Source organism: Struthio camelus, chromosome 4, assembly GCF_040807025.1.
Source record: "Struthio camelus isolate bStrCam1 chromosome 4, bStrCam1.hap1, whole genome shotgun sequence".
NCBI classification, from domain to species: domain Eukaryota; kingdom Metazoa; phylum Chordata; class Aves; order Struthioniformes; family Struthionidae; genus Struthio; species Struthio camelus.
This window is the reverse complement of record NC_090945.1, coordinates 14,169,769-14,186,461: the sequence shown is the minus strand read 5'-3', so window position 1 is coordinate 14,186,461 and position 16,693 is coordinate 14,169,769. Positions and strand designations below refer to the sequence as shown.

At 38.2% G+C, this 16,693-nt stretch overlaps 1 protein-coding gene across 4 annotated transcripts in view; it reads right to left on the bottom strand.

Moving 5' to 3' along the window:
• Positions 1-16,693, bottom strand: part of GRID2 (glutamate ionotropic receptor delta type subunit 2) — a 718,520-nt gene that overhangs the window by 573,252 nt on the left and 128,575 nt on the right. Inside the window, exon 1 of one of the 4 annotated variants that reach the window (XM_068941562.1) lies at positions 12,560-12,645. The exons of the other annotated variants lie outside the window; for them this stretch is intronic. Within the exon in view, the coding sequence (XP_068797663.1) occupies positions 12,560-12,605 (46 nt within the window). The 5' untranslated portion in view covers positions 12,606-12,645. Of the gene's footprint in view, positions 1-12,559; positions 12,646-16,693 lie in introns of those variants that run through there. 4 annotated transcript variants of the gene reach the window in all.

The following is a 16,693-nucleotide window of genomic DNA, read 5'->3' as shown; positions in this document are numbered from 1 at the left end:
CTTAATGCAGCTGCTGGAAAAAGGATGGCCTTGCTGTTAATACTCCAAACTGGAAGCCAGGAGTTTTGAGTCCCGACGGCTGACCCCATCCCAGAAGTCCTGCAGGACTACGAGCAAATCAGCATAGATCTCACTCCCTGATGTGAAACAAGGTTAAGAGACATTAATTTCTGGGAGTTTACTTCAATCAGTTGATATTTGAGATCCTGAAATATACTGCAGAATAAAATCGCTTGTTATTACTAGACCTAAACCATAGGGTTGTCCATTTGTTGAGAAAAGTTATATAAAATCCATTCATTTTTAATTATAATAGCAAATGCCTGGCTAAACGGCATACTATCATGTCTGCTTGAATGAATATATACATACAGCATTAGAAGGCCAATTACATAATGGAATTATTGTCAACAAGAACAAGAGGGACTTGACATGTTTGACGGTCTGCCTGCTCTCATTTAGAAATTTAGAAGGTCACGTACAGACCTCCTCTTGCGTATGCAGCTCCCATTATTGCGGTACTGAGCCTACGCTAATACAGCTGGACCCCAAATTTCACTTATGACACATTTAGAGCTCCTGTAGATTTCTCTATTGACTGATAGGCAGTCTAGTACATGCAATCGAGTCCTGATTCTGAAACAGAAGGGAAAACGTCAGCATGCTTTACCTTCCTCTTTTAAGATGAGGAAGTTTTAGAAAAAAATCTTACTTTAGAGGGCATCTCAGCACCAAAGAGAATCTAGGCCAGGACATGTTGAACTCTTTGGAAACACTATTGGTTTGGTGTTTTGTGTTTGTTTGTTTGTTTAAGATTTTCACAGCTCCTGTGATGACGGCAAACGAGAATGCAGGGCAGGCCCCCCCAGCACTAACACCGAATCCCCCATGCATGGAACAAGCAGGGCAGCTCTTTCTCTCCAGAGCAAGAAAGCCAATTGCCAACATAGCTCTGTCAAACATAACGAGTAGATGCACTGGGGAGGAACAAAGGCCCCCCCTCAACTGTAAAGGTAGGATTTCTCCTTCTACTCGTATTTTTACAAGCACAGTACATGAAATTGAACTATACATCAGCACATATTTTTCACTATATGTGGTTGGGCATGCAAAAGAAAATTAAAATAATCAATTTAAGAAAATGAGTTTGCACACACTACACCTATGCATACATATGGAAGGTCCACTTGCAACTTGAAGTGGCAGCTGTGAGATTAGAGATACTGCACTGTAGCTTCTGGATTTCACTGACGCAAGATTGCTCAAGTTAAAGCAGCATCAGGCCTACTGTCCCTTTTTTAAAAAACTAACTTTTGTAAGGGTTTATTTCTGATAGAGAAGGGCTGATATTTTTCCTTATGAGCAGACTCCTTTGGCTTCCTGGCCTTCTGAACATAACCAATGCCAGCTTCACCAAGGTTATTGACAGTGCTCGACTATACATTATAGATGCTTGCATGCAGAAAGGAGAGGTCATTGCTATCTCCAGAAAACATTCTTTAATCATTTGTGATTACAAATGACATGTATTTTTAGTTTTACTGTCTAATGAAAAAATTTCTAAGGGAGTAAATACACAGTCTGCACCTAACCAGACCATAGAAAGCTTTTACACACACACAAAAAAAAGCTGCAAACACTATAATCCAGAGAAGCCACCCTCCTTTCATTTGCTACGAATCTTAGCAGCTTTATTCTGCAGTCTGCTGGACGTACACAAATTAATTGTATGTTACTAATATTTTGGGAATTAGAGAAGCTACCCTTTTAGTAGGGCAAAGCACTCAAATTAGAGCTGGACTGGAAAATGAAACACTTTCCCACCATATTTCACATCTGAGTTCAGCAATGCTTTTGATGCATGAACCTAACTTCAGGCATATGAATCATCTCTCTCAAGTTTCATCTCAAATGAGGTAAGTGATTAAGAACTTTGTTGAGCTTAATATGGCACCGCTGACTTTGTAGGGCACCACTTCCCCGACCTTTGCAGAAGGTGCCTCTGCTCACTGGGTGAGCTACGCCATAGAAATACACGGTCCATGTCTGTGCCGGTTTAAGTCTACTAACCTCCTGTTTGGAGTGCAGCTATATAGCTGGAACATCATGTAAATGATGGAGCAATTTGCACAAATTTTTGCTTTTATTTTGTAACTTTAAATGTTTGAAACAAAGAGGAGAATGAGGAATTTTACAGGTATTTCAATCTGTCAAACTGCTAGAGGCAAAATCTGTTTCAAATACAACGAAAGTAATAAAAATGCAGTTATCATCTAAACACAGAGAAGTCTCTGTGTTCTGCTGCTGAAGCAGGGCTGTTTTTTAATGTCCCAGTCTCACAGTAAAACAACTATATAGCATTGTCTGTTTCTGAGGTCTGTTATTTGTTTTAAATGATTTGACTACAGGAGGAAATTCCACTGCATTACATTTTTTTTTCCCCCCCTCTCTAAAGTCAGCTAGTCAGCTTTTTTAAAGCCCAGCTTTGGCAGTATTGAGGTGGCTTGATAGGCTGACAAAGAAAATAAAGACTCAGCTTTTTATGTTACAAGCTTTTCTGAATGGATTTAAACATATTGAGAGCCAACGCTTCCGGTATTGTATGTCAAACCCATTAATTACAGAGCAATAAAGAATATCTAGGAAAGAAGAAACACAAGCCTGAAGGTATGGAACCAACTGTCTTTGCTTTGCCTTTTTATAAGATTTAGTTTTAATAAGTTTAGAGGCAGTCTTGGGTCAATTCATTTGGCCACAATAGGTGCTGGAGATCCGCGGAGCTCTTCAGAAATTGTGAGAATCACTACTCACAATTTGCAGCATTATCAAGCAAATTAGATCTTTTTTTCTGTTTAATTCTATTGCAGCATTGTGGATACACATCAGTGTCACGGGGAATTATGTTCACATTTGGAAAGAACAGACTCTCAGATCTTATCCTCTTTATTTACGCTGTCTGTCGGGCACATATGCACAAGCACGAACACTTTCCAATCACTGTTGATTTATTTTGAGCTCATCCTGACAGACACTTCTAATTGTTCTCAAGTTCTAAACCATCATTTAATACAACAAATGATACAACTTGTTAAATTCTTCTGCTGAGTCTCATCAGCCTCATTGTAAAAATGGCTGTAATTTGCTAATGCATTTTCGGGAAGGCCTATTCCTGACTGAAGAGTACAAGCAGGGGGAGGGCAGAGGAAAAGGAAGACAAAACACTGCGATCCTATTTAAAATGTATTTGTTCAAGTGCATTTTTTGGTTATGAAATCTCTAATCAAAGTCATCTAAAAAACGTGATTGTGGAAAATTTCCAGGTAAATAACAAATCGTCTTACTTGCTCACATTCTCATTAACTTAAATAACCCTTCAGTACCACACAGGTATAAAAACTACTATATCAAATAATGACTGATATGCACCTTGCATTTGTTTGTAGTTATCTAGTTGATGGCACATGTTGCAGAACCAGAAAGCATTTCCTGCTAATTCAAAAGTACCATGCAAATATGCTGACTGCGGAGTTGGAAACTGCTATCTATTTTTGCATATGCAGCACAGCACAATATTATTATCACATAAAAAATGCATTTTATAGACTATATAACTTTCATAGGATAAGAATAAAGATATGTTCTATGTGCTGTTCCACTGTAGACTTGATGTGGCGACTAACTACAGCGATAACATCATCACATTCATTATGCAACAAATGAGCTGATAATAATGAGTAGCTTTTCATTTTTTCTATCATATCCATAACCATCAAGTCGGGGTCTAGCTGTGAAAAGCATCTGGTTTGGTAGATATTATTGCCATATTATTATTAACGTCCCATACAGAAAGTTAGCTCAATGATAATAAACTTGCTGAATATTATCTGCGTTCTTGAAAGAAACATTAGAAAGAAACTTTATATTGTACATTAATAGCTTTCTTATATGTTATTTTAGAAGCAGAGTAAATACTGATTCAAGAAAACATTTTATCAACTTTATTAGCCTCCACTGTGACTGCAAGGACATCTCGCAAGACAATGTCAACATGGATGAACGCATCCTAAAAATCCTAAACTGTTCTTAAGCATTTGTCACTGTTTACTATCTTCTGCTCTCACACTCCTTGCTCTATCTCTATGTGGAATTCTGCTCTGTAATTTTGGAAAGATGAACTAATGCCAAATTATCAAATGATTCAGACTGCTAGCTAGAGACGGAGCGAAGACTGCTGCCAAGCCATTACTTTATGGGCATAGAGCAACTACAGCACCTTACTCCATTAGTAGCTGAACTTTGTGGAAAATGAGATTACCAATATGCTGGAGATAAGATATAAATATATGCCTACTCACATACGCATAGCCTGACACGAAGGTACAAAGATTTCAGTGAGATTTTTTGAGGATGTTTTTCTCTTTTTTCCTTTCTATTTCATTTTAAAATTTACTCAAGCCTTTTGCTGCAAATAGTTTAAGCATTTAACGTAGTGGTGAAACCTGGCTTACAACATTGGGATACAGGCATTGACAGTAAAGGTTGCCAAGGGGATGATATTACTGGTATAAGACATTTTTTCTCAAGTCCTTAACTAGGTCTCCTTGTTTTAGACCTCATTCTTAAAAATGAGTGAGAGATGCTGAGTCGGCAGCTTACAGAGCCATTCAGTTGAATACCTGCTGGATAGATTGCTTTCAAGAATTTGATGAAATTATGAATACCACGATCAAGAATGAAATGACAACAGGAAAGGAAAGCAGCACTGAAAAGTTATGTGCCTGTCTAAAAATGTAAAGGCTGACTCTGAAATTAATCCTTTACTTAAACTGCTTTTCTTCTCTTTAAGGTAGGGTTTCATTCAGACATTCAGTAAATCCGCACGCAAACACACTCTTTGAATGGTAAAGGAAGAAATCAAACTTATGAGGGTCTCACAGTCCTCTAGCCCATTTTCTTGCCAAAGCAGGATTGTCCTGTCCTTGTCCTTCACATTTCAGTAGAAAATTAACATATGTAAGCTCTTAAATGGTCATGGGACACAGAAGATAACAATCTAGAAGCAATCAGTTTTTCAGAGAACTTGGAGAAAGTCAGAGAAATTGAAGTTTCTTTTACTAACAGGTATGTTTCTGAGAGCTAAATGGCCTCTTAACACTCTAACAAAAATTATTATTGTTTTCTTACAGGGATCATTTTGGGCGAAAACAAAATACCCACGAGCAGAATGATGACACACAGCGATCATGCCCTGCAAATGTTTTTTTTTACAGGTTGAAAAAGTCATCATTGCCAGAATGAACAAGGAAAGACAGTCACTTTCCAAAAAATGGCACAAGGAACTCTCTACTCAAACACTTCTTAAGAGCTTTTTGATACAGATCTGGTGAACTGGTGTTACTCCCCTTCATTGTAAACTTGTTACTTTATGATTTTGCTATCAGGACAACCCATTCTGCTCTAATATTTGATCTCCATATGTTCAGAACTACGGGCTCATAGTGACCTCATGAACATGGATGTTAAATAGCCTGCCTGCCATTTTTTTTATAGAAGATAAGTGCCAAATTCTCTTTTCTATTAATTACGTTAAAGACAATAATAGACTAGTTTCCCAGTTCATAATTTACACCTGTGTCTATAAAATCATAAAATATAACACACAGATGATTAGAGTTAGACTTCTTATTTCAAAAAAACCTTCCAATAAATTCTGGTAAATTTGCTTAGATTTGGGAAAGGGTATAAGAAAAAGTACAGGAATTGAGAATAACCAAAGTTTAACGTCATCCTACATGAGACTTCCCCAATATGACCAAAACCACTTGCTTTAAATGCCTTCAACTTGCAGCTACAATTTGACTTTACGTTTTGTTTCTAATAACCCTACGGTTCTTCATCAATATAAAACTCTCTGAAAATTATAACGCTGTCAAGTGAAATGTCTCTGAATTTACATTTCCCAGCATCTCACTGCAAGTGAATTAAATGTAGTCAAATTCTGCTAAAGAGTGGTTTCCAGGGTGCAATATATAATAAGTCTGTAAGAGAAATTTTAGTCATAATTTCCAATTTTAAGACAGAAACTCAGCAAAGAACTAAGAACAGCTGTTTCTTCAGGTGGCTTCTATTATTTTTACGATTTCAGAAGGCTTCCTAAGATTGTGCTATAGAATCAGATCTGTCGACCTGAGGCTGAGAATGCCTCACGTAGCGATCTCTTTTCTGAAGAGATACACATTTCTGAAGAGAAAAAAAAAAATTACTTTGTCTGTAGAAATACATAGAAGAAACGAACAAAGTTAGGTTCACAAACATTTTTGTAAAACTAGACAAAAACTAGATTTTTGAATTTCTAATGAAACCTAGAACCAAGCATTTGGTTTTAGTTGTCCCCTCATAAGAAACACTTCTTAAGAGCTATATGCAAGTGAGTAATTATATTTCCATTTTACAGATTAAGGATAAGCAGATGTATAGTGACTTACTCAGACTCACAGTAATTGGTTTTCTGTTGAAATTAGAAGAATCTAATAAAAAACCTGATAATGTATTCCATTTATGCAATGTATAGACTGCAAAATAAATAAAAAAAAAATCTATAAGCGATACCTGTGGAGAGATAAAATCATTTTTACTATTACTTGACATCTACTAATTGATTCAAGTTTGTGAAAAGCCAACGAAATTAAGAATGAAGTAGTACGTTGGCAACACAGTAACCAGCAGAATATTCTGACAAAATTTTCTTATTATTCTGAAAAAAGGATGAAAAAAGAACATCCCACTTCTCCCCATCATCATAAGAATAGATATTCTTTTTTAACAAAGTGCTAATATCACCTGAAACAATTCCTGCTACTGACATACTGGGAACAGCTCAAGTTTTTGTTCTCTTTGCCTCAGCAGAACACTACCTGTAAACAATGTGCATTTTATTTTCTGATGCATTTGATTAATACCCAAATGAGGAACGCACAGGGAAACCCATGCAAGAAGCATAACCTTCATACTATTCTTCTTGTAGTCACTTTCAGTATTAGCAACTAGCTCGCTAACTCAGGAAAAGATGTTTCTTACAAAACTATTTCCTCAGCTCTGAGAAAATGATCCCAATAATCAGCGCACATAGAAAATCCGAACAGCAAAGGAAAATGGGAAATGATTTTACAAAGCACAAGCACGCATGTTATATCCAACTCTAGAATCCAAATTCTGCCCTCATTTGCACTTCATCCGAAGCTCAGCCTCTTCTAACCACAACTGATTTCTTAGAGAACATTTTTGATATTTCTCCTTGTCGACCTGTTTCCAAGCTAAAAAAGGATGCCTAAGATGTCATTACTGGATATCTAATAGCACTAGACAAGGCATTTCTAGGAAATAGATCATTGCAAGCATTTCTCCAAAACTCTCATTTTTATTTTTAAGGGGGGCAATTCTTTACTGAAGTCATGATTTTCCACTCTAGATTGACACTGTACAATCCTCTCCTGTTAGCAAACCAAGGTTTACTATACAATAAAATTCTTGAGGAAAGGGAAAACTATCCTGCCTGTGACTTGAATTGAGAGCTAAGTGCTTGACATGCTGCATAATAACAGAGGATGCAAATCAAATTGGCCCTTATTTCAGAGGAGTATCTACTGAAGAACTGGGACTATAGCAAGTACTCACATCCAGACCTCCTCTCCCACATCCTATGCGCCAGATACAACGCAGCATGAGTCTGTACTCAGATACACAGCTCTAAAGTGAAATTGTAGGTTGCAACACTCGGTGTCATGGACAAAATTCAACTTCCCCTCTGTTGCCAAAAAAAAGTCTCAAAAATACATGCTACACTACAGAAAAAGATTCTTTGGATTGACAGGGCAAGTAAACAGCATTGCCTTGATTCTTGGATTGTAGAATATTTTATTTAGCATAATCCTTCCAGTCTCTAGTCATCTTAGTGTAACATCTCCTGATGGTTCCTTTCACAGGTTCTTTGAGGAAAAAATAGCCTTGAAATGCATCTTATCACTTGTATGTGATAGCACTTCCACTTTTTTTTTTTTTTTTTTTTTGGTAAGACACATACATAACATTATTTTCCTCTTTGGTCTTATAAATAGACTGCCAAAACAAGCCTCCCTTAAACACTAAGTAAAATTCATGCCATATACTGAATAGGGGCAAGAACGTACAGCCCTGTCGGGTAAGTCATTGCCCTACAGAGTCTTCCCACGTTTCTCTTCCCATCTCTCCTTCACTTTCATGGACTTAACCTTTTGGACAGCAGAACACCTTGAGCAGGGCTGAAAACACCTTTGCTGAAGATCAGTAGGACATTGTGATGGTGGCTAAGATAATACTGTGGCACACAGAGCTTAAACTCCTGAGACGGAGGAAGAATCTAAACAGGGATCTTTGACACCTTTTCTGAATTCCTGAAACAATATTCTAATATAGAAGAGGAAAGCGCAGGACCACCCCACTTCCCACTGTGTTTCGCAGGTAAGGGAATTTATGCATCTGACTCTTGCAGAAGGTTCAGGGCAGTAAAACCTAAAGGATTTTCATAATACGCTTCCCTGCTTCTCATTTGCATACCTTTGCCTTTCCTCGAAAGAGCAAGGTTTAAAAGTACGCCTTTTTCATCAGCCTATGCTTACAGAAACCAGGAGGCGTTCTGCCTGAAGTTTCAGCTTTCCTCTTTGGTCATCTCAGGAGAATCTCAGAACAAACTTATTGCAATATGCACATGCCACATACACAGACCACGTGTGTTTCCGAACTATGCCCCATAAGGCGATACAGGTTTTATGCCTGGTTTTCTTTTAACCTACCGAATACATAAAGCTGACTACTTCACCTCATGTAAAGCGGCTTTAGAGTAATTAGCTATCCTCAGAAGCTTTTAGTCTCTACTCCTATTTACCTTGTTTCTCTCTCTCTGAACACACACCTGCAGAAAACCAGGGAGAAATCCAATACTCACGCTTGAAGAGAAGGACTTAAAATATTTTGGTTCTCTCGTTACTTTAAGAAAAGCCTCAATGTTTCTACACATACGGTGGCAGAGAAATTCCCTTTCCTATCTATGTGGTGTGCATAAATAAAAACAGTACTCTAGAAGGTCACGTTCTTCCAGTTACAGTCCACAATAAGCAAGTCTGAAATTATGAAAATACTGAAATTACTGAAATAAGCAGTATGAAATTACACAAGACTGATTAAAAACAGGAAAGCACATGTGCAAGCTCACAGAAGGGGAACACTATATAAAATCATCATCTATGCATAGCCTTAGACAAACACACACACGCTCTCCCAAAAGAGAACGTGTTTCCATCAAAGAGAATGGCACATCACATTTTCATAGTGAACGCAGAGCTTTCTTAAAGTATAATCTGGTCAGTTAGAGATTATTTAGGATTTATAAACTCTATTCTAGAAAGTGTAAGAATGACAAACTAATGAAGATTAACTATTTAATTATAATTCTCTAATATTAGCATATATAGCCCATTACATATGAGTCCACATCTCAAGCTCCAATTTTCACAGAGATGATGATCACCCCAAGAAGTGATACAAACATCCAAAAGATCAGTAAATCAGAAGAAAGCTCATTCTGCCTCCTTTAAGGAAACTTTTGCACTACTGAATCATTATAATAATTTTCCTCTCTATTTCCACAAATAACAGTATCCAAGTGTAGCCTTCCTCCATAGGACTGCAAAAAAGCCTGCCTGACATACTACAGGTATGGAATTGCATATTTGCTTACATCTTTTGCACACAGTTCACTTTATTCTCAGAATTATGCAAAAAATTAGAGAGTATTCCAAGACCAAAAATAATACCTGAATTCACTTTAAGAGAAGGGAAAAATCACATACTGTATACATAATCAAATGATGATTAAGAGTGATTGAGCAACAGTACACACTGCTTAAATGCCAAAGGGAAAATATCTTCCAATAAACTCTTTTAGGAAGACAATTTCTTCTAAGAGTCTAGGAGATTATAGTTATCCATGCACTCTTCATCAATGCTACTTGTATTTTGTAGCTTATGTTTCTCAAAACATTTGAAGAATCAGTTGCAATCTGCAGACCTAAGGATCTCTTTGCATTTACCACAGTGAAAATACAACCTATTCTGGTACCAAGGCAGGCATTTTAGAAATCTGAAAGATACTACAATATAATTTAGAGTATACACTATTAAGATAATTACAAACACAGATCAATAAAAGAGAGATTCTCAAAGCAGCTGAGGATTTAGTTTACACCCTTGTAAAGGAATCAGTTAAGAAACTTGCACAGAATTTGTGGAAATAGCTGCAAACTTAGAGAATTACTTTATTTTTACGGTATATTTCTCTGCAAATACATTAAATAAAGTCTTATTTAACTAATATAACCAGTGAGCTCTTAGAGGGCTACTTTCAGATTTCTCTAAGTGAAACAAGAGCAATACTATAGAAAGGTAACCTGAAACTCCTAACCATAGAAATGAAAGAATAGCATTCTTTTCATTAGTATTAGAAGGTTTCCATTATTTAGTTATTTTTTTTCATCTATTCCAAGCTATTTAGCGCTTACTAAATTTTACAAAAGAAGATCTTCCAACTCTATTCTCAAGTGGCTCCATACGATTCTCCTGAGCTTAAAACAGTGCAAGGTTTTCTCTGTCGTCAATCAAGTTTTGTTTCTCTGGCTGGATGGTTATTTACAACATCAACAGAAACGGACAATAGACACAAACCTGTATGCAGTTACTGAACAAGTCCATAGGATGTGCCATAGCCGTTCAAGTAACATTTCTTCTCCCATCTGTAACACTTGAGTGTGGACACTTCTGAAACTCTGTCCAGGTTCCTGGCCAACTAGCTCCTGATTCTTAAGTGTCCCACTGAGGCTGACTCCAACTCTGACTGTGCTACTGCCAGAATTCAGTTCTGTTGCGGTTCATTACAAATTTAATGGAGGTAGCTGCATCTTAGAAAGCAGCATCTTGCTTTATTTTTTATAAAGAAACGGAAAATAATATGAGGAATTACAAGAAAAATCCACCCTATCAGTTTTAATTCAGCTCTCGCTTAAGTAAGAAACAAATCTGATACTTGAAAACATCCTCCAATATCTCCTGGGCTGCTTTTTGCATCTTTATCACTACTGAATACTGTTTTCATTTTTAAGCAGCCCTATCAAAATCTGGCTGTTATCTCCTGGAAGTAAGGGGGCGCACAACCAAGCCTTTCCACAGTAACTTCTACAATGACGATCATATTTTCATGCCAATTGCAAAGACTGTGTGCTGAATCTGCTGCAAAGCACCCAGGTGCCACGTTATCCTCAGATAATGAAAATAATACTTATATTTAAAAAATATTCATTACAATAACAATAAAAAGAGAGTCTACAAAAGAGTTTCAAGTACCAAGTATAATAACCACTGTAGAGAGACTAACCCCTATCTTTCACCTACCTACACTGCTCATGTACTGAAGCAGTATTGGTAGGGATATAGTCAAAATGCTTGCTTGCGGAACTAGAACTAATTTTCATAGAGATTATTTGTGACACATTTCCAGAGAAACCTGAAATACTCAGTAGGTTTCAGGAACAGCTTGACACTTAGTCTACATTCTTTAATAGATCTGCAAAGCAAGCGGGACTGCCCAATAACTCTGCATGGCTTGAGCACGTATCATCATCTCCCAAATAAAACCGTTCAAAACCAGTTTCTTGCTGAGCCCTGGTGATTACCTGGGGACTAAATTCTGGTAGGGCATGGAAACTAAACAGACAGGAAGGCTTGTATCAACCACAGGAAACTAATGCTAAGAACTTAGCTTAGCTCTTACCCCATGCAGCAAGCAAATCACTAGAAGACACAGACTGAAACCCTTCCTCAAGGATCCTTATATGTTTTGCAGTTTAAATTACACTATGAACACAACAGTACATAAATATTTGTACTGAATATATTTACTTTTCTATTGCAAATTCTGCCAGGAGGAGTCAGGGTGAAAGTGCCAATTTGAAAGTCGCAAATGAGATGAAAACAGAGGCAGGAATGGCAAACAAGTTACTTGAAGAGAGTTTTTAGCACTGTGTTATTTCTCCCTGATTTGCAGTGGGGTTGGAGGCATTATGCAGGCAACCTGGAGTGGAGGCACTTGTTTTGCATCATAATGCTATTGTGCAAATCAAGAACCGTATTCAAGTACTTCAAATGCAGAGTAATTGGGGCTTCGCTTTTTGCATGTCAGTTCTCACGCACCGCTCTTGCCAAATCAAGGGGCTTGGCGGGGGATTAAACAGGGCCCTCCCAGGGGCCTGAGGTCGCACTGGAAGAAAACCCTGCCTTGGGCTGCCTTTCGGCTGCAAAGCAAACATGTTCTTGAAGAGAGCTGCTCATGTGCCACCCTATCCTACCGGGCCCAACCTAGCTGAAGTAACCTCAACAAAAACAGCATTTATAGGGTGCAGACAGTGTTTTCCCTGCCTATTTCAGCAGGCTGAAATACGCATGCATACTGTGTAGCCACAAGAGTACAGCTTACCCAGGCAAGGCTCGCGCTCCCGATTTATACAATAAGCCTTTCTCATGCATGTATATTATTCTGCATCATTACTATGACTAAGTTACCGCGTCTTTTAGAGCCGCTCACTGATCAAAAACCCACCAGGACCATCAATTTGCGACAGCAGAACACAGGGTAAAGGAAATGCCTCCCTCCGTATTGTGTGAGCCAGGGATACTTCCTGCAGCGCTGCTGCCTGGGAGAGGCAGGCATGCCAAGCGCTGACAGCAGGATGAATGGAGCCAGTCATGCCAAACATGCATCCTATTGTTTCCGACTGTGTCGGTCACATACACTGTCAACACATTTTCTGTTTCTCCCTCTGCCTCCCCCACCACCATCTTTTGTTGCCGTTGCTGGCAACTCATCCTCCTCCGGTTGAAGGCAATCAGAATATGCTGCAAACCATGCTGCATCTGCCCCGGCCGCTCTTTTAAAGAACCACGCGCGCCTTTTTGCAACAGCAGGGATTTAATTTTTTCAAAAGGACTCCCAAAATAACCCCTGGGGGAGCAGGAGATATTTTTCCACTTCTGAAACTAAAACAATCTCTCCGGAAAATTCACCACGTCCTCACTACGAGAGAGAGGCAATTTCAGAAAAAGATGCCAACTGGGAGCACACGCCTGTCCAACCTGAGCACGTGTGTTGACATACATATGTGCACGTGTGCGCATCTATTTTTATTGCTTTACAATGATTAGGTTGGGAAGGGAACAGTCTTTCAAAGAGAAACTTTTTTTTTTTTTTTAAAACAGAGATAGGTAGACTGACAAGGCATTTCATCAAATAACTCAGCCGAAGAGGACTCTGCACTTACAGACAGAGAGAACTCACCTGTGTCAGAAACCTCTACACATGGTGCAGCCTTCAAGGCAGGATCCAAATGTGGGCAAAGTCTGAACGCACTATAAATATTTCAGGTCATTCCTGCTCTACTAATTGTAATGAGAAACTTTTTCATAGGTTTTTTTTTTCCACATCCATGTAAAAAATGAATTCTTTACAGTAAGATATAATGTTAAAAATAAAAAGAAACTTAGTAAATGCTAATGAAAGCCCTTCTACCTTTTATTTATAAATGGTGAGAAGAAAGTAAGAAGAAAGGGTGTTATCCTGTAGGAGGATATTTTGCCTGCAGCATCACCAACTAATATACCCATTTCCTGAAAAAACCCTGTCCAGGGCTTCAGCAGCGTTAACTGCAGCAATGTCTGGACATGATTCAAACCGGTTTTTCTACTAGTGTGAATGAACACTTGGGTGAATCATCCCTCAGAAAAGCATACCCATGAGGGCTAACACGGATTCAGGCTCAGGACGTCTGGAACAAGGACAGTGACTGTAAGACCTTAAAAAGTCAAGGATAAGCCAGGGGCAGCTTTGGTTTTGTTTTGTTTTCAAAACAGATTAAACCGGCAGCCAGCCTGGAGCTTTAAGAACAACAACAAAATGTATGCACGTTGCAAACTGGTTCCTTTCACGTTTCCCTTGAGGGGAATCAACACGTTCGTCAGAGGAGGGAATGCCATCTTTTGCCTTTCTTGTGGCCAAGGAAAGGAACTGCCTAAAGAGATATTTATACCTCAGCCACCATGAATGAAATCAAAAGATGATAAAAAGATAAGTTGCCAGGGTTCTGGCCTACCCGCCTTTGAAGGAGGACTGAAATTACAACCTACAGGGAGAGGCTGTCAAAGCGATGGATGGCATAAAGTCACGCTGCTAGACAAGACAGGAAAGACTGCGATATCTATTCTTTATCAATCACACAGACTGCACCGCATTACTCTCTTCAACCCCCAAGCTTCAGGAAGGAGGACAGGCTTCTAAACACCCTGAGGTTAGAGCGATGACAGGGAAGAGAGAGAGAAATAGATGATGGTGGGAAGAGCAGGATCAAAAAAACAAAGATACATCAAAGCATTTGGGAAAGTTTGGCCATCCACAAAAATAGGCGGATGTTTTCTGTCTGAACTGCAAGATAGCCTGAGTGATATCCACAAGCTGAATAAACTGCATGGCTCCTCCCAGGGTTGACTAGAAAGACCGAGATGTTCACTTATGGTTTCCTGACCTAGTTCTTTGCAGGACTGGCTTTCTGGTTTGCCAAGGAGAAATGTTTTGGGTGATGTGGACGTGTGAAAAGGCTATATGGTGCTTCCAACGTTGATCATGACCTAAGGTAAATGATTAAAAACAAATCCCCAAATCTGCCCATATTTTTAAGAGAAAAAACTCCTGAAATTTCCAGAATGTATGATCTGCACAGTCTGGAAACAAAAGAACAAATTTCCCTTGGCAATTTTTCACACCTACTTCAACTCGCTAAATGGGTAATGGGATTGGTTACTGAATAGTATGGTTTTCATCCTCTGAGAAACGTCCATGAAAGAAATTAGTTATATGATCGCAAACTACTACACAATCAAGTGTAGGTCCTCTTAAAAAGTCTCATTCATTCCTTCTTTAATTTGGTCTTCCATGCTCAAGTCACTAACTCTGTCTTCTTTTTTGCATTCTCTTCTCACCTCATGTCTTTCCCTTTTCCAGCCTTACCTCCATTTTCTTCCTCTGCTCTATTTACCACACTATCTCCTTTCCATTCCTAACTTCATCCACTAAGCATTTGCCTTCCCTTGCAGTGCTTCTCAGGAACAGGTTTTTTTCAATCGTTCCTATAAATCCTAGTCTGCCTTTGGAATATAAATTAAATTCTTAAAAGTGAAATAGGAAAAGGTAACAAATTTTGTCTAATCATTTATATATATTTTTTTTTGTTTTCCACCCCAAACATGTACGCTCAGTTAAACAATTAGTGTGAGTTTTTCCAGAACAAAGCTATTTAGAAGAAACTGTGAAGCTAGTTTCCCCGGTTTAAGCTGTAGTATTACCCTAAGAGTTGCATTATCTATTTATTTTCAATGACAAATCTAATTGGTGTGCTCCTTCTAAATTTACTCGCTAGCAACCTAAACATAAACAAGCAGGTGGAGAAGTAAATGGAGGTTACAAGAAAGGTATGTAAGCATTAACAGAAAGCTCTCTACATATTTAGAAATCAACTCAATTCATATGCCTACATCAGATTTAAAACCAAATAAAGTAACCTCAGGTATTTGAAAATGGACATATGAGCAGAACAGGCCCATTATACATTGACACTATTTTTTGAAAGAAAAAATAACATTTTTCCAATAGCTTTTGATAACAGTTGCTTTCCAGTCTCACAGGAACGGTACAAAGACCAATACACTACAAACTGAGCAATCTTTTGATACTACAGTGGTTTGGGCTAAGTACCATCCATTCACATTAGAGAGCTAAGGTAGATTAGGTCTTGACCTCGGATTTGTCTATGACTCAGTAACTTGATGAAAACTGACAGCTGTCCATATTCTGATGGCATTCAAATGCATCTATCGAAGTGAGAATTCGGGAAGTCAGGAAATCTTAGTTGGGAAGAGAGAGGATGGAAGAGTAGAGACTAGTACTTCCAGAAATGCTCTGTGTTGTCATCCAAAAGCTAACTCGAGAAAAATTTCAGCATAGTTTTCAGTTTTCCTTTTTCAGAAGTGCCCTAGGCCAGATTTTCCCTGTACGTGAACCTCTTTTAGTGACTCCATATTTACCATTTCATCAAAGGAAGACTTTTACCTCCTATAATTACTGTTTTACCACATTGCAGCATTGCTAATTTGATGTTACAGGTTGGCTTAATAATTCCAATATTAGGTATTAATAACTAAATAAGTTTTAAACATTTTTATATAAAGACTTAGTAATGTGGAATATACTTTTTTACTTATTCTAGAAGGAATTCAAAATAACGTTTCACATCATTAGACTTAGGCTGGCTTTATTTGATTTAAATAGAAATACCACATTAAGACTGAAACCAGTCAGTCTCTGAGCAACAGCAAAAACCTCTACCGTTTTGCAGATACGCAGCCTCCATTTCAGAGATGACATTTCTCTTTTCTCAGAACAACGGTGCTAATTACAATATGCAACCAAGAGCATCTGGAATCTAAAAATCAACTTAAGCCTCTGTAAAGACATCCATTAGCTTCACTGGGCGCTGGATCAGACCGATACTGCAGATTGGTCAAT